General features: G+C 40.7%; 1 protein-coding gene across 1 annotated transcript; it reads left to right on the forward strand.

Moving 5' to 3' along the window:
* Positions 1-726: 726 nt before the first annotated feature.
* zgc:113531 (uncharacterized protein LOC541359 homolog) lies at positions 727-17,933 on the forward strand. The gene is made up of 3 exons (XM_063064451.1): positions 727-1,527; positions 11,735-11,864; positions 14,050-17,933. The coding sequence occupies exons 1-3, from the start codon at positions 1,189-1,191 to the stop codon at positions 14,238-14,240; spliced, it is 660 nt and encodes a 219-aa protein (XP_062920521.1). The 5' UTR covers positions 727-1,188; the 3' UTR covers positions 14,241-17,933.
* The last annotated feature ends 437 nt before the right edge of the window (positions 17,934-18,370 follow it).

Below are 18,370 nucleotides of genomic sequence, written 5' to 3' on the forward strand. Positions count from 1 at the left end.
ATGGGTAGGAGAAGACAGGAGGGGGACAGATGAAGCCAAGAGCTGGAAAGTTGATTGGCGAAAGGGATACAAGGCTGGAGAAGGGAGAGGATCATGGGACAGGAGGCCTGGGGGGGGGGAGAAAGGGGGAGGGGAGAGCAGGCGGGGAGTTATTGTGAGAGGGACAAAGAGAAAAAAAAGGGGGGGAAATAATAAATAAATAATGGATGGGGTAAGAAGGGGTGGAGGCCCTCCCCTTCTTACTATCTCTTATTTCAGTTAGTCCTGACGAAGGGTCTCGGCCCGAAATGTCGACTGTACTTCTTCCTATGGATGCTGCCTGGCCTGCTACATTCCACCAGTATTTTGTGTGTGTTACTTGAATTTCCAGCATCTGCAGGTTTCCTCGTATTTGCGTTTTTAAACCCTGACATAGGTATTTGTGTTGTCCAGGTGATCCAAGGCCACCTGGAGAGCCAGTCAGATCGCGTCCGCGTAGACCTATTGTGGCGATAGGCAAATAAAGAATTTAAAAAAACTTAGCCTCTGCCGTGTTTAATTTTGTGTAGGCTGTAAATTACATGCTACTATAATGTACGAAATAATAAGGTAGGGTGTAGTGTTAGATTTGAATATGGCTGAGGTCTGTTTTGAAAACCTCCACAATTAAACCTATTCAAATTACCCTGATTGATTCATTTACATCAGTATGGGACGAATCACGTGCATCGGAGACGGCTCTGAAGTATTAAAAAAGACTGCTGCGGTATGCAAAGTCCATTTGGAAAACTAGAACTCCGGTAATTGGGTAGTTCTGAGTCGAGAATCTTCCTCGGTGATAAAAGCCAATAAATAAATCCATCTATCACATAAATCCAGAGTTTGCTGCTGGAATTAAGGGAGCTTTGCAGACTTGCGTTTATTTCTTCAGCGCCAGTCTCTTTGCAAATCAGAACTCACGAGTTCTTTCAGAGAAGTTTATTTTTTTACACCGTCTATGAAAGTATTCGGCACATGCTGATTTTAAAAATATCTCAGTAACGTTTTGAAGAACCTCAAACGGTTTGCATCAAAGGTCCAGAAACGGAGACAAGGCACTCCGTGTGAAACCAAGACCCCGCTGTTTAATCTCGGGACGTGGGATTTCGCTTGAAAGTGTCTTCAGTTGCAGATTATTAAAAATAAATATCCGGATTGCAGCAACGAACTATGCCAGAAGAAAGCATGTCAGCGCAGACCGGCGGACTGCTGTCCCTCTCCCTACTGTTGTCACTGTTGGTAAAAGGGAGCCTGGCGTTTTCGGTGCCCAGAACTTGCGAGGCTAACGGCAGCGTGTATTATCTGGGCGAATGGTACTATCTGGACTCGGATCACTGCATTCAGTGTGAGTGCACGGTCGGCGGACCGGTGTGTGGCCGCGCCGACTGCCCGGCCCTGCCACCGCCTTGCATACATGTCAGCTACTACCCGAACGACTGCTGTCCTCGCTGTGAAAGGATCGGCTGCGAACACCGGGGCCATGTCTATGAGCTCGGGCAGCAGTTCCAGGTAATAAGCACACCATCAGGAGGGAGCATTGGTGGTGGTGGAAGTGTGTGAGTGATTGGGTGATAGGAGTAGGTGACTGGAGTCTGTGTGTGGTAGGGGCTTGGTGTACCAGTGTGCATGGTAGGGAGTTGCAGTACGTGTGTTTTGAGGGGCTGGGGTGTGTGCATGATGGGGATTTGGGGCAATTGTATGAAGGAGTGATTGGAGTTGAAGAGATGAAGTTTGTGATTGAAAAAGGAGAATGCATGATAGAGTATTTGGTGCACGTGTGCGATGTAGATTTGGAGCGTGTGTGGTGAGGAATTGGTATTTTTGCCATGGAGGGAAGGGGTGTGTGATGAATATGTGATGGAAGGGTCAATATGAGGGTACTGTGTATGAGCAGAGATTCTGATTTGCACGGAGAGCACCACATCTGTGTGTCTGCCTGTGTAGAGAAATTGTCTTGTGTATTTTGAGGGACTCTTGTGGTTTTGGCATGTTTTATGTTTTGGCACACATTGGGGGTTGCTATGTTTGTCAGAATCAGAAATGGGCTGTTTAGACTTCATGTATGTGCTGTGTGCGGATACCCTATCCCATTTCTGCACTTAGGTGCTAATTTAAATACTTCCCCAATGTAATGGCGTGTCTTGCCTCCACCTGCCCACTCATGCAATAATTTGTAGGTTTCAATCACCTTCTGGTGAAAAACATCTTCAAATTTCCTTTAGATCTCTGAAACCCTGTACCTTAAACTCTGGTTATAGATCATCCACACCTTCATAATTTTGTATGCCTTAATCAGGGCTCCTCTTAACCTTTGCTTTTAAAAAAAAAACACCTTATCCAGTATCTCTTCATTGTTGAAACATTGCATCCAGACAACATCCTGGTAAATCTCTTCTGTTTTTCCTCCAGTGCAACTATAGCATTCCCATAGTCTCGCAACCAGAATTGCATGGAGTATTTCAGCTATGACCTAACTAACCAGTGTTTTATATTGTTACACCATAACCTCCTTGCTGACGAAGGAAAGTAAAAATATTGATTGCTCATGTTACTGAAGCCCATCAGAGATTCTTGGACATGTATGCCAAAGTTCCACTGTCTCTCAGTAGTCCTTGCAACCTTACAAGTGATTGTGTATGTCCTAGCATGCTTTGTTCTCTCAAGTGTAACACCTCATATTTTTCAAGGTTAAATTCCATCTGCCAACTTTCTGCTCCTCTTATCAAACTGATTAATATTCTGTAGCTGAAGACAATTCTCTACCCTCCACAATGGTGTGTGTGTGTGTGTGTGTGTGTGTATATGTATGTATGTATTGGGATACTGCTATGCATCTGTGGAAGACAATTGCCATATGTACATGAGAAATAGGATGGTCACACACAAGTGGATGCTGGTTTAAGTCGTTCATCTTGTCCAGAAAAAAGAATCATCTTTTCTGCCCCTCCTTTTGTTTCTTTCCACTTTATTTTTTGATTTTTTTGTACAGCATGGTACAGTACCAGGCCCTTCTGGCCCAATGAACCCATAGTGACCAATTAACCTACTAACCTGTATGCCTTTGCCCTCCTGTTCTTTTGCCTTACACTTTCAAATGTTTTTTCCCGTTTCCCTCTTTCCTGATCCACAATCTCAGTCCATCATTTTTCCAGTTAGCATTTGTAATTGTTTATAGATTTTTTTATTTACTAGTTCCAGGAACCCTTTGTTTGTCAGTAATGGTTACACCCTATTTGGTTGGCATTTCATTCCTATTCATTAGCATTCCTGTCTCCACCACCATCCCAGTCCTGTTTTTTGTGTCCTCTTCACTATATCCTTCAGTTTAGTGGCTGAAGCATGTGTATATGTAAGGAATCAATTTGAACGCTGACATTCCTTTGCAAGATCTTGTCTGTTCCATTCAAAGGCCTCCTACAGAATATACAAAACAGATGTATAAATAGTCCATCAAATAGAATTAACTGCATTCTCTGAATTAATGGCATTTATTGTTTTGTCTCCAAACTTAAAAGGCCAATAAAGCACTAGCAGGCTTTTGTTGTGACTGTGTCTAAGCCACATAGAGACTGAAGTTGTTATATGTAAAAGTTTTTTATTCATCACAACAAAGGCGCATTCTGATGAGATGCTCTTAGTATTATCTCCCTGAACTCAAAGAGCATTGAGTTTTTATGCTTGTAAGAACAGGTAACAGCTGATGATCCAATACAGTTTTGATAACTACAATGACATAATTCATTTCATTATTTTGAGTCCAACAAATGTTCCAATGAATTAAAAACGCAAACAACAGGAATTCTGCAGATGCTGGAAATTCAAGCAACACACATTAAAGTTGCTGGTGAACGCAGCAGGCCAGGCAGCATCTCTAGGAAGAGGTACAGTCGACGTTTCAGGCCGAGACCCTTCATCAGGACTAACTGAAGGAAGAGTTTAGTCCAAAGAAGAGAAAGAAGAGTTTAGGAAGTTTACTCTTCCTTCAGTTAGTCCTGACGAAGGGTCTCGGCCTGAAACGTCAACTGTACCTCTTCCTAGAGATGCTGCCTGGCCTGCTGCGTTCACCAGCAACTTTGATGTGTGTTGCTTCCAATGAATTACATAATTACAATGGGAACACATTGTAACTAAAAGACACCTCTGAATGTTCAAACTCTTTTCTGGAGCAAAGTAATTCACATTGATGGCCTAAATGCTTCTGAGAACAGAGAATTCAGACACCCAAAAGGGCTTGACTCTCTGAGTACATCAATATTCCAGTTATTTACCAGACAGAAAACATGTTTATGACCATATTTCATGTGTTAGTGCCTGGAACATTTCTTGATCAATGGCACAATGATATAGAAAGACTTAGCTGAAATTGTCTAATGCTTGATTTGACATAAACCAGATAAGGTTGGCTGATGGATATGAGAATGTCCTGTGGTCTTGTCAGTTTGTAAACCATATCTCTTGAGTGCCCTCCTGCCGTGGGACAGTAACCCTTGCTTGGTGGACAACACAGTTTGTTTATTAAGCTGTTACCTTAATTTCAAAACATTATTGCATTTGAACAGGTTTTGCTTTGAAGACTGGTGCTCTTGTTCTATGTCTAACCATCTTTAACAGCCTTTAGGTCAAAGCATGATCACATAATGTTGAAAACATTGGAAAATTGCCTACGATGTGCTTTGTCCATTATGGATAAATTATAGCCTAGTTCCCTTTTTTAGCAAATTCCTTGAATGTTAGCATCAAGATCAATGCCCATCTACAGGAAAACTCCAGTATCCCATTGTTCAGAAATCCTAATGGCTCCCATTGGAGCACTGGAATTCTGGTTCCCGTGCTCAGTATTGCACAGCTAGACCCAGCTCCTACATTGCCTTTAACAGTAGTTCCCACACTTTCATTAATACAGTAAAGCCTTGGTTCCTGTATTATTAACATACTGGTGCCTTGTTCCAGCGGTTCCATTGACATACTGGGGCCTGGACTCCCACACTTTCATTAGCACACTTCGGCACTGATTCCTATTCTCCCTCAAAAATTCATCTGATTTAGTTTGCTGCACTCCCTTGAAATTCAGCAGGTTTGCTGGTAATCTGTTACATTACAGCATCTAAATAAAAATTGATAACAGTGCACTAGCATATTAATTGGAATATTATGTAATAGTCATGAAAATCTGCTAGCCTGGCTCCGCCAAATTCCCAAGCACGCTGGATTGATGAGTCTTAGTGCACCTTGCAAATCTCTGCTTGAAACTCCAGTTAAATTTCCAGCTCCCACTTTTTCTCACAGAGGATCGAAAATGGCCCTAATCAAACTAGTAGCTTCCAACATGGAGCATTTGACAGGCTATCTTTCCACTAAAGCTCATCCAATAATAGCTGGAGAGGTTTCTATTTCCCCATGTTCTTCAGCTTGTGAATCTTGCACTTATACGAACAAAGATCAAAACACCTCCATACACCACCAATCTCCTCTGCCACGTTGAATGTTCCCACACTAAGTGACCTTTTTATACCATTCACCTCCGCAGATAAAAGATTTAATATTGGAATCTGTGTGAATAGCTTCATAAACAGCATCATGATACTGTATAGTTTAATTTTGTTTCATTTCTATAAATCTAAGGGCAATAATTGAACTATAGATTTTATTTGATTTGGCAGATATGGTGACATGAATAGATCATTTTGGCCCTTGTATCAGTATCTTCTGTGTTAGCAACTTGATCAGCGAGTTTGGCTGAGGCTAGACAGTTTACTTAAAATTTCTCCTTTGGGATTCTGAGGTAATACTATTTTCTAGCAAAACAGTAGAATTCTGTCCAGATCCAATGGCCGTTTAGGTCTTCCTCTTAATGTTGCAGTAAAGTTCATACAAATATTTTTTTTCCCAGACTAACAAGTATTGTACTGTAGAGGTAGAATAACTTCCAGTGGAAGACCATTACTCATGTTACTGTATTTGATTGAACTGCGATTCTGACCCTTCACTATACCATCTCCATCATCAAAATCACTTGCTTTCACCTCTATAATATCACTCATTTCTATCCCTGCTTCTAACTGCTTTTATACATCCATCTATTTATTGTTACATTTGTCTCTTCCTATTTCCTCAAGTCTAATCTCCTACCTTCTTCCGGACAACAACATGACCTGATCTAAAAGTCATCATCTTTCTTCATAATAAATCACAGGCACATTACTCCCCACCATTGGTAGTATCCACAGAAGAGCTGTCTCAAGAGCACCCTTGTGGCTGTACCACTTGACAATAAGTACTCCTGCTTGAGTACTGTTGGGGGAAGCAACAGTGGCAGCGCCTCTGGCATAGAGTCTGGCCCTGTGGCTCAGAAGGGTAGGGAAAGGAAGAAGATGGTAGCAGTCATAGGGGACTCTATAGTTAGGGGGTCAGACAGGCAATTCTGTGGATACAGGAAAGAAGCACGGATGGTAGTTTGCCTCCCAGGTGTCAGGGTCCGGGATGTTTCTGATCGCGTCCACGATATCCTGAATTGGGAAGGAGAACAGCCAGAGGTCGTGGTACATATTGGTATAAACAACATAGGCAGGAAAGGTGGGGGAGGTCCTGAAAGCAGACTACAGGGAAGTAGGGAAGTAAATTGAGAAGCAGGACCACAAAGGTAGTAATCTTGGGATTACTGCCTATGCCACGTGACAGTGAGTATAGGAATAGAGTGAGGTGGAGGATAAATGTGTGGCTGAGGGATTGGAGCAGGGGATAGGGATTCAGATTTGTGGATCAATGGGACCTCTTTTGGGGCAAGCGTGACCTGTACAAAAAGGACGGGTTGCAATTGAATCCGGGGGGAACAATATCCTGGCAGGGAGGTTTGCTAAGGCTATTGGAAAGAGTTTAAACTAGAGTTGCTGGGGGGTGGGAACCAAACTGAAGAGACGAAGGAAGAGGCGGTTGGCTCACAAATAGAGAAAGCTTTGAGACAGTGCGAGAGGGGGGATAGGCAGTTGATAGAGAAGTGATGCGCTCAGACCGATGGTTTGAGATGTGACTTTTTTAATGCAAGGAGTATTATGAACAAAGTGGATGAGCTTAGAGCATGGATCAGTACTTGGAGCTATGATGTTGTGGCCATTACAGAGACTTGGATGGCTCAGAGGCAGGAATGGTTACTTCGAGTGCCAGACTTTAGATGTTTCAGAAGGGACAGAGAGGGAGGCAAAAGAGGTGGGGGTGTGACACCGTTGATCAGAGATAGTGTCATGGCTGCAGAAAAGGAGGAAGACATGGAGGGATTGTCTGCAGAGTCTCTGTGGATGGAAGTTAGGGACTGGAAGGGGTCAATAACTCTACTGGGTGTTTTTTGTAGACCACCCAATAGTAACAAGGACATCGAGGAACAGCTAGGGAGACAGATTCTGGAAAGGTGTAATAATAACAGGGTTGGCGTGGTGGGAGATTTTAATTTCCCAAATATCGATTGGCATCTCCCTAGATCGAGGGGTTTAGATGGGGTGGAGTTTGTTAGGTGTGTTCTCGAAGGTTTCTTACACAATATGTAGGTAAGCCTACAAGAGGAGAAGCTGTACTTGATCTGGTATTGGGAAAAGAACCTGTTCAGGTGTCAGATCTCTCAGTCGGTGTGTATTTTCGAGATAGTGATCACAATTCTATCTGCTTTACCATAGTATTGAAGAGGAATAGGAACAGACAAGTTCGGAAAGTGTTTAATTAGAGTAAGGGGAAGTATGAGGCTATCAGGCAGGAACTTGGAAGCATAAATTGGGAACAGATTTTCTCAGGGAAATGTACGGAAGAAATGTGGCAAATGTTCCAGCGATGTTTGCATGGAGTTCTGCATAGGTACGTTGCAATGAGCCAGGGAAAGGATGGTAGGGTACAGGAATGGTGGTGTACAAAGGCTGTTGTAAATCTAGTCAAGAAGAAAAGAGCTTGTGAAAGCTTCAAAAAACTAGGTAATGATAGAGATCTAGAAGATTATAAGGCTATCAGGAAGAAGCTTAAGAAAGAAATTCGGAGAGCCAGAAGGGGCCATGAGAAGGCCTTGATGGATAGGATTAAGGAAACCCAAGGCTTTCTACAAGTATGTGAAGAGCAAGAGGATAAGACATCGGAGGATGGGACCAATCAAGTGTGACTGTAGAAAAGTGTGTATGAAACCAGAGGAGATAGCAGAGGTACTTAATGAGTACTTTGCTTCAGTATTCACTACAGAAAAGGATCTTGACGATTGTAGGGATGACTTATAGTGGACTGAAAAGCTTGAACATATAGATATTAAGAAAGAGGATGTGCTGGAGCTTTTGGAAAGCATCAAGTTGGATAAGTCACTGGGACCAGATGAGATGTACTCTAGGCTACTGTGGGAGGCAAGGGAGAAGATTGCTGAGCCTCTGGCGATGATCTTTGCATCATCAGTGGGGACAGAAGAGGTTCTGGAGGATTGGAGGTTTGTGGATGTTGTTCCATTATTCAAGAAAGGGAGTAGAGATAGCCCAGCAAATTATAGACCAGCGAGTCTTACTTCAGTGGTTGGTAAGTTGATGGAGAAGATCCCGACAGCCAGGATTTATGAACATTTGGAGAGGTATAATATGATTAGGAATCGTCAGCATGGCTTTGTCAAAGGCAGGTCGTGCCTTACGAGCCTGATTGAATTTCTTGAAGGTGTGACTATACACAGTGATGAAGGTAGAGCAGTAGGTGTAGTGTATATGGATTTCAGGAAGACATTTGACAAGGTACCCCATGCAAGGCTTATTGAGAAAGTAAGGAGGCATGGGATCCAAGGGGACATTGCTTTATGGATCCAGAACTGGTTTGCCCAGAGAAAGCAAAGAGTGATTGTAGACGGGTCATATTCTGCATGGAGGTCAGTGACCAGTAGTGTGCCTCAGGGATCTGCTCTGGGACCCCTACTCTTCGTGATTTTTATAAATGACCTGGATGAGGAAGTGGAGGGGTGGTTTAGTAAATTTGCTGATGAGACAAAGGTTGGGGGTGTTGTGGATAGTGTGAAAGGCTGTCAGAGGTTACAGCGGGACATTGATAGGATGCAAAACTGGGCTGAGAAATGGCAGATGGAGTTCAACCCAGATAAATGAGAGGTGGTTCATTTTGGTAGGTCAAATATGGCAGAATATAGTATTAACGGTAGACTTTTGCCAGTGTGGAGGATCAGAGGGATGTTGGGGTCCAAGTCCATAGGACACTCAAGGCTGCTTTGTAGGTTGACTCTATGGTTAAGAAGGCATACGGTGCATTGGCCTTCATCGATCGTGGAATTGAGTTTAGGAGCCGAGAGGTAATATTAGACCCCACTTGGAGTACTCTGTTCTAGTCGCCTCAGTACAGGAAGGATGTGGAAACCATAGAAAGGGTGCAGAAGAGATGCACCCTTTCTATAGTTTCCACATCCTTCCAGGGATGTTGCTTGGATTGGGGAGCATGCCTTATGAAAACAGGGTGAGTGAACTCAGCCTTTTTTCCTTGGAGCGACAGAGGATGAGAGGTGACCTGATAGAGGTGTATAAGATGATGAGAGGCATTGATCGTGTGGATAGTCAGAGGCTTTTTCCCAGGGCTGAAATGGCTAGCATGAGAGGGCACAGTTTTAAGGTGCTTGGAAGTAGATACAGAGGCAATGTCAGGGGTAAGTTTTTTTACGCAGAGAGTGGTGAGTGCATGGAATGAGCTGCCGGCAATGGTGATGGAGGTGGATACAACAGGGTCTTTTAAGAGGCCCCTGGAGCTTAGAAACCCTAGGTAATTTCTAAGACAAGGACATGTTCGGCACAGCTTTGTGGGCCAAAGGGCCTGTATTGTGCTGTAGGTTTTCTATGTTTCTAAGAAGGCAACATCTGTCATCAAGGATTCCCACCATACTGGCCATGCCATTTTATCGCAGCTACCATCGGGCAGGAGGTACAGAAGCTTGACATCCCGCTCACCAGTTTCAATAAGTTTTGGTTCTTGAAGCAACTGGCAAAGCCCTAACAACTGTAGTTAAGCAGCGCTATGAACATTTTGACCATTGAGCACTAACATGGACGTAAGAGATTCTGCAGTTGCTTGAAATCTAGAGCAACATACACAAAATCATGGAGCGACTCAGCAAGTCAGGCAATATCTATGAAAGAGAATAAAAAAATTGATGTTTTGGGCCAAGACACTTCTTCAGGTCTCAGCCCAAAATGTCAACTGTATATACCATTCCATAGATGCAGCCTGACTTGCTGAGTTCTTCCAGCATTTTGTGTGCGATGCACTAAAATGGGCTTTTGTTTTGTTCTAAACAAAATATTGAGTGCAAATTTGCATTTGTTTTTCTTGTGAATACTTGTGAATTTTCTTGTAAATGGCATAAATGTACATATGAAAATAAACTTGATTTTGACTTCTACTTTGAATTTGATCTTATTCATGTTATCAAAATTCTGAGAAACACGAAGTATGGTTTCCAAGTCCAGAGTTCCTTAAGTGGAAAATCAAAAATGAAAGGAGAGAGACAATTTTGAAGTTAATCATTAAACAGAGTCTTGAATTCAATTCCAACCAATACACTTTAGGAAGAATACGAATATCCCAGGGATGGTGTGAAAAGACCAATGCAGATATGGTCAGGGTCCCACCTGGACTACTGTAATTTCAGCCTAGAATGTCAGAAGTATTTACAAATGTTGGAGGAGGTACTAGAGTAACTGCATAGAGGTCTAATTGCATAGCCTTGCTGTGTATTTCTTTGATTTTAGTTGATTGAAATTTCTTTAAAATAGATAAAGGGATTTAAATACTGGTATGGAAACACCAGTGACCTTGTAGCCATCAAAAATTAGTGGATATGGCCCAGTTCATCATGGGTATAGCACTCAGTGCCATTGAGCACATCTGCATGGAGCACTGTTGCAGGAAAGCAGCATCTATCATCAAGGAGCCCCACCGCCCAGGCCATGCACTCTTCTCACTGCTGCCATCAGGAAGGTGATACAGGAGCCTCAGAACCCACACCACCAGGTTCGGGAACAGTTATTACCCCTCAACCATCAGGCTCTTAAGCCAGAGGGGATAACTTCACTTGCCCATCACTGAACTGGATTCACTTTCAAGGACTTTTCATCTCATTTGATATTGATTGCTTACTTATTATTATTGTTATTTTTCTCTTTTTTTGTATTTGTGCAGTTTGTTGTTTTTGTTTTGCACATTGGTTGTTGTCCTTCCTGCAGGGTATAGTCTTTCATTGATTCTATTGTGTTTTTTGTATTTACGGTGATTGGCCGTAAGAAAATAAATCTCAGGGGTGTATATGGTGAGATATACATACTTTGATAATAAATTTACTTTGAACTTTAAACTTTGAAACCCATTTTTCTGTTGGAGAAACTTCTGAACATGAAGTTTAATTTTTATTACCGAGTTGATTGACATGAGAAAGCATATTTTCTATTGAGTGTGATAAGGAAATCTGAAACTCTGACTTCGTGGGAATCTACCAGTAACCTTTCAAGTCTAAGAATGAGAGAAGTTTTGTTAAGAGAGTATATCAAATCATATGTAACATGGACAAGTGAACTGAGTTGAGCTATTGATCTTCGGTGGATAACTGAATGAGTTGAATGGCATTTTGTTCCCTGTTCCTTTAAAAAAAAATTAATTTTTGAGACAGATTTTTTTGCAGATCTTCCTTGCCAGTAAACTTTTTTTTTCTCCTGAATTTCAGCCATCAGAGTGTGAACAGTGCACCTGTGATGCAGATGGGATAGCACGTTGTCTGGTGGCTGACTGTGCTCCACCCCCCTGTGTTAATCCAACCTATGAAAATGGAAAGTGCTGCCCAGTGTGCAAAGATGGTAAGGATTTAAAATAAATGCAGACTAATACTTATCCAGCTCTAAGAAGTTGGGGATTTTTTCCCCTCTGAATTGACAAATTGTTTATCTTATGATCACTCAAGGATTTCAAATCTTTGACCTTGAAGTTTTTAAAATGTTTTAGAGATGGCAGTGGGAGGATTCCTTGGGTTCATTTTCTATCACAACAGTGTCTAGCAGTGTTTACTAGTAGTAGTGTTTACCTTGTGCAAATGTAAAGTTGTGACATTGTACCATACTACTGTATTATCCAATTTCTAAAAGCATTTATTTTACCTTTTTTTTATTAAGTGCAATCATGAATAATAGCCAGATCAGAAATGCTGATCAAGTCAACCAGTTCCCAAAGAGAACTCTGACAGGCCAATCAGATGGTTCACTGCTGATCAACGATAGAACACAAAAAAATCATATGTACAATTAAGAAACATTAAAAAATAGTAGAAATACTGGAGTCATGATGATCATGATGATGAGAGACACTTATACACATGCTGTCCTCCATAATTCAGAGGTTGAAGGATAAGGTTGCAGGGTGACAAAACGTGGCAGGAGCACTTGGAACTAAAAACTAATTCCTACCGGGAGAAAACAGCACTTGTTCTTTCCGTACTGTTCTCCAGCAGTTTAAGGACCAAGGCCAACTGGAATATAACTCACAAGTGCTCTTGAAAGTCAGGTATTAGGGCTGGCTGGTGGCGCAATGACATCAGCGCTGGACCTGAGAGCCGAGGTTCCCGGGTTCGAAACCAGTCGGGTCTGTTCCCGAGTACGCTTTCCATCCGTGCCGGGTTGAGTGTTAAGATCGAAACTCGACCTCGTAGAATAGAAAGGGAAAATACTGTGAAAATGTCTGTGTGAGGAGTGGTGCGCCACACAGTCTCTCTCTCTCGCTCCGCGCCTTATAAAAGCCATGAAAAAGACATCACGGACGTGCACAGATGCGCACGCACGCAGACGTAGACGTGGAAAAAAAAAAGAAAAGTCAGGTATTAACCCTACCTACCAACAACCAAGCATTGCCATCCTGATCCCCTTCATGATAGCTTATGAAGAAGCATGTGACTTCCCTCCCAGAGGTGATAGGTGTTTGTGCACTCGACTCTTGAAGGCTTGGACCCCATCGTCGCAGATGTTTCCAACCACAGCATCTGGAAGCCTGTTCCAAATTCTGATAGCAGAGTGAAGGAAGCTTCTATCCAGTGTGTAGTTTCTTGCATCAGGCATAGAAACAGCATGAGCAGGCATAGATAAACTTGATCGTGTCGTGCGCCGTCTCTCATAAGATGAAGGCAGCATGGCGCGAAGGTCTGCAGGGCTGTGGCTGGTGTGCATTTTGTATAGCGCAGTAGCTGCAGCAACCTGTCATCTGTGGTGTAAGCTACTGATGACCAGCATGTCACAAGCTGTGGCGTCATCTACACCTATAATCCTGAGAGCCTTTCTTTGAATGGAATCAAGCTGGCTGAGGACACTCTGTGAAGCATTCATCTATGGAAATGAATAAACAGTCGATGTTTTGGGCGGTGACCCTTCTTCAGACTGGAGAAGGGTCTCTGCCTGAAACGTCGATTGTTTATTCATTTCCATAGATGCTGCCCGACCTTCTGAGTTACTCCAGCATTTTGTGTGTGCTGCAAAGGGGATATATGTAAGGATGAGAAAGCTGGATTTGAACAAGGACTTTTTAAGGAATATAAAGAAAGCAGGAGAGAACTCTAAAACAGGGAATCAGGAGGGTTAAAAGGAGCCATGAAATGTCCTTGGTGAGTTGGATTAAAGAGAATCCCAAGGCATTTTTACATGCAACTATGTTATAAACAAGGTGGTAAATAGGGAAAGACTAGCACCACTCAAAGACAAAGGAAGAAATTTGTGCTTGGAGCAGAAGAAATGGCTGAGGTACTAAATGAGTACTATGTATCAGTGGTCACTAAGGAGGAGAACATGGAGGATAGTGAAGTCAGGGAAGGGTATGTGGATATCCTAGGCTAGGTTAATATCAAGAAAGAGGTGTTGGGCTCCAGAGGAGCATAAGGCCTGGGGCATTTTTATTGCTTTGCAGATTAGATACTTTTTATTTGCTATAACCTATTAGCTTTGTACAGCAACCTCCAAGTTATAGATTAAAATGAAATAATTTTTTTGCACTTTAATTTTTAAGGTCCAAATTGTTACAGCAGCTTCACCAAAAGTCAAGTGATCCCAGGAGGGACCACCGTGTGGGTTGACAAGTGCACCTACTGCCACTGCCATGATGGTCAGGATGCTGGATACTGGGAAGGCAATCGGGTCGCCAAGTGTGTGAAGGTTCATCACTGCACTCTCAGTGATGATCACAGTCAACAGCCATGAGGTTGTAGCAGACTTTCACAGTACATCTCCAGAGCAAATTGCTCAGCAGGCTATTTGGATGTCAGAAATGCAGTGAGTCTATTATGGTATAGCTTTGAAATAGATAGCAATGCATAGCAATAATCTTTCTTCATTACAACACTTCTACCTATTACACCATTTCTTTAGACTAAATGCTTTTTAAAATGCTATTTTTCAACATGTGTATGGCACATCACACTAGTGATAATGGAGGAAGAAGAAAAATTTTTATTGACTAAGCGGTTAAGAACAAATCTTAAGCATAGAAAACATTGGAAACAACTTTATGTGTTCCTTAGAAGAAGGCTGGTACATTGGAAAGCTTGACAATAGCAAACTTGTATATTTATGATTAGCTTTGCAATCAGAAACTCTTCAGGAATTTTTACTTAAATTTGTATAGGTTTAAGTAGAATGATAGTCAGCAATAATTTTGCCTGGTTAGAAAATGTGGGCAAAGCTGGACCAAAAGAAAATGAGAAACATATTTAAGCCATTTGGTCTATGTCTACTCTATCATTCAATAAGATATTGGCTTCTCTTTCATCTTAACTGCTGTTTTCCGGATTCTCTTAATATTCTAGAATTAATTAAATATACTTAAGGAGTTGACTTTCACTGTCCTTTCGAATAGAGAATTCCATAAATTCACCAACGTCTTAGTTACAACATCAAAATAAATAATGGATTGGTCAAACTTAATTTTCCCTTTCATAAATCCTCATGGACTTCGCAAATTCTATTATTATTTTCCAAGTGCCCTGCTAATAATTGATTCTAGAATTTTTCTGCTACTTGCTACATTAACTGTTTTATGTTTCCCTATTTTCTTTCTTCTCCTTTCTCAAATGCATGGGTTATATTTGTCCCCTTCCAAACTAGGAAATGTTCTAAAATCTATGGGATTTGGGAAGATGACAACTGCTGTTTCCGTTAGGTACCTCTTTAAAAACCTTGGGATGTTGGCTAGGAGATTCTGTTGATTTACTAGCATACAGTTCTATTATATTTCCCAATATCTTTTTTTTTCCCTCTAATGGCATTTTCTTTTAGCTTCTGACTCTCTTGACCTACTGAACTCCACTGTTTCCGGAATGTTTTCTGAATCTTCTGTGAAGGCAGACACAACATGCTTAATTTCCCTGCCATTTCCTTATTCCCCAAAGTATTTTTTTCAGGTTCAGTCTGTAAGGCATACATATTAACTTGTTCTAATCTGTTCCATCATATCCATTATAATTAATGCTCTAAATTTTTCCCTTCTCTTTGCTTACAGTACTGTGGCCACCCTGTAGCTGAAATCTGAAATGTTCTCAATCAGCAGGCATTTTCTCTCTTAAGCAACATTATAAAGTTTTCCATTGATCAATTACTGCCTTTCACTTAATAAAGAAACTTAAAATGCTAGAAATAATCAGCAGGCTTAGCAATCTCTGTGGAGAGATAAATTGAGTCTAAATTTGTCACTTAAGGATAGGGAGGAGGGTGTGAACCTATTATCACTTGACTTACATGGGCTCGTAGAGAGCTGAGTTTGAGCAAAGCTGGTATTGATGGAGGAAGATATTATCGTTGGATTGAATCTCGGATGGAGACTAAAAAGATTATCAGTGTTATTTTTTTCTTATGACTATTAAGCATTTTTACATTATTGCCAAATCTTGATTTTAGCACTAATTGTAGTCAGTTACCTTGCAGATCCTTTGAGAATTCTCCAAATAGTTGTTGTAAAATAAATGTTTTTATTATTTTTGTACAAAGGACAAACAAGAATGTCAGTTTCCAGAGATAATTCAGCTTCTGATTCATTGTCTTTTGCAAGTTTCCAGCGATTGAGTTAGTCACAGCTCTGGAACGTCCATGGGAGAGGGTGGTGGAGATTTAAGAGTGATTCGCTGATTTTATTAATGTCATTGGTCTTTCTTTGCTGGATAACAGGGGCTTGGGGCTCAAATAGTAAGTTTCAATTTTGTGCTGTCAGCAGCCATTCTTAATAACAATATACCATTTAAACCATCTTGGAACTTCTTTAGCACCCCACTCCAAAGTGTGAAGGGAGAGACCTAAACAGAGTGTTCTTGCTTAAATTCTGAGAGTTGAAGTTGATTGTAATTTGTTGTTTGTCTGTTATGTTAAAACCTACACTATATTCTGAGAATACTTATTAAATAAGATGATAGCCAAAGGGTTTACAAAGTGTGCTCATTGGTTTCACTTCTTGCTGGTAATGTTATTTGAGGAGTTCTAGTTAATACATCATTGTACATTTTTGATTGATGGTTTTACAACATGCCTGATTAGTTCTTTGTTAGGTTCCCTGTTCAGCTGGAGTTTTGTTTTGCTCTTTTATGCATGACTTTTGAATCAACAGGGTTTTTTTTTCTCTCTGTTTGATGCTGTCAGTCAACTTGTTGGAATTAAAACTGATCTCTGCAGTTGATTTGGAAACATTGTTGGCTATTAGTTTCAACAGTGCTGGCACTAACAGCAGCAAATAAATAACACATAACTAAATAGCAATAAAAATAAATAGAAAAAGTGAATCTCATGCTGTTTGAAGTCTTGGGAGAGAATGGTTTCCAATCTCGTGGATGCTACAATAGCATAGCAGTTAGCAAGATGCTATTACAGCTGAAGATGTGGAAGTTCAGAGATCAATCATGGCGTCCTTGGAATTTGTATGTCCTTTCCGTGGAATGCATGGGTATTTCCCAAAGTCCAAAGACGGTTAAGGAAGGTTAATTGTTCAGTGTAATTTGTTCCATGATTCGGCTAGGGTTAAATCAGGGGCTGGTGGTGCAGATTGAAGTGCTGAAAGGGATTATTCCTTGCTTTATCACTGAATAACATTAGAAAATAAAATAAATAAATAAAATCTCCAATTTAAAATTATCTATTTTCACGAGAATTCCATATTTACATATATTCCAACAATTCACAAAGTACTGTAAACAACCCAAAAAAAAGTATTTGTAATTTGTTAATGTGCACCATGGAATTTTTGGATGTAAAGTTTTGAGTTTACTATTTTGGTTATAAACTAAGAACATCACAATTGTAACCACACTCTGTGTTCACTGTTACATGGTAATGTATATGGGACATTTTTTCCTGAAGATCTCTTCCATTCAAAACCTGTACCTCTACAAAGTAAGTTTAGTTCTTTTAATTTTTGCCATAATTTGTTACAAAATTTCAATTATTGGTTCTAGTATCTGTGCCTTCCAACTCAACTAATACAATAGTGATTCCAGAGAGAAGTGAAGTTTGTACAAAGAAAATGTACATTCATAACCATGTAGATGTATTGACCACCTTCAGTCTGTAGCTCATTTTTTGAATATGCTCATGCTATTATTTGCTCTCTGTTAAATATCACTGTTTAGACCAATAACATGCTTGATTAGTTTAAAAACAAGTCAAAACTAACTGTCTACATTTGACACAGTCAATCTACTAGCCAGATGTTGGGATTAAATTTTCATTTATAAAGTCAGTTATTAGAATGACCTCTTCGAATCTTTCCAGTATTTAGTGTTCACTTCCAATCTACAGTAGATAGTTTCTTTAAAAATGTTAATGTTGCATTAATTAAATTTCATTTCTGTTTTTGCAGACATTGAATTATATTGGTATAAATTCACTGCCTTGTAATAAAAGCCAAGTACTGATGCTTATGGACTTTCGTGGTTTATTTATGGCATGGTTTCTGCTGTAGAACATTATGAAACCAAGTGATTCCACAACAAAGCAATCATTTAAAATCAAATTACATAATTTGAGTAGACTCCATTCCAAACAGTAGTATAAGAGTACTATGAGGCTGAAGTACTTAAAGATATCTTAATCTAGAGTTTCTGAACTGATGACATTTCTTGGCTGAGCCCCCAATCGGTACAAAACCCAATTACATTAACTCCATGCTATCAATAACTCTGGTATTTCTGCTGAAGTGCACTAAAATTGTCTTCAAAATTAGTACCCACTATTCCCCATCCCCATCTTTACTCAAGCTATTCAAACACAGCCCTCACATCAGAGTGACAACATGGGAAGCTACCCTGATATGGCCTTTTCTCAAATTCAGTCTGCCATTTTCAATCCCATCA

This window comes from Mobula hypostoma, chromosome 12, assembly GCF_963921235.1.
Source record: "Mobula hypostoma chromosome 12, sMobHyp1.1, whole genome shotgun sequence".
Classification (NCBI taxonomy): domain Eukaryota; kingdom Metazoa; phylum Chordata; class Chondrichthyes; order Myliobatiformes; family Myliobatidae; genus Mobula; species Mobula hypostoma.

Coding starts and splice junctions, on each gene's coding strand:
- zgc:113531 (XM_063064451.1), top strand. CDS start 1,189: ATGCCAGAAGAAAGCATGTCAGCGCAGACCGGCGGACTGCTGTCCCTC. Junction 1,528..11,734: donor AGCTCGGGCAGCAGTTCCAG/GTAATAAGCACA, acceptor CCTGAATTTCAG/CCATCAGAGTGTGAACAGTG. Junction 11,865..14,049: donor CTGCCCAGTGTGCAAAGATG/GTAAGGATTTAA, acceptor TTAATTTTTAAG/GTCCAAATTGTTACAGCAGC.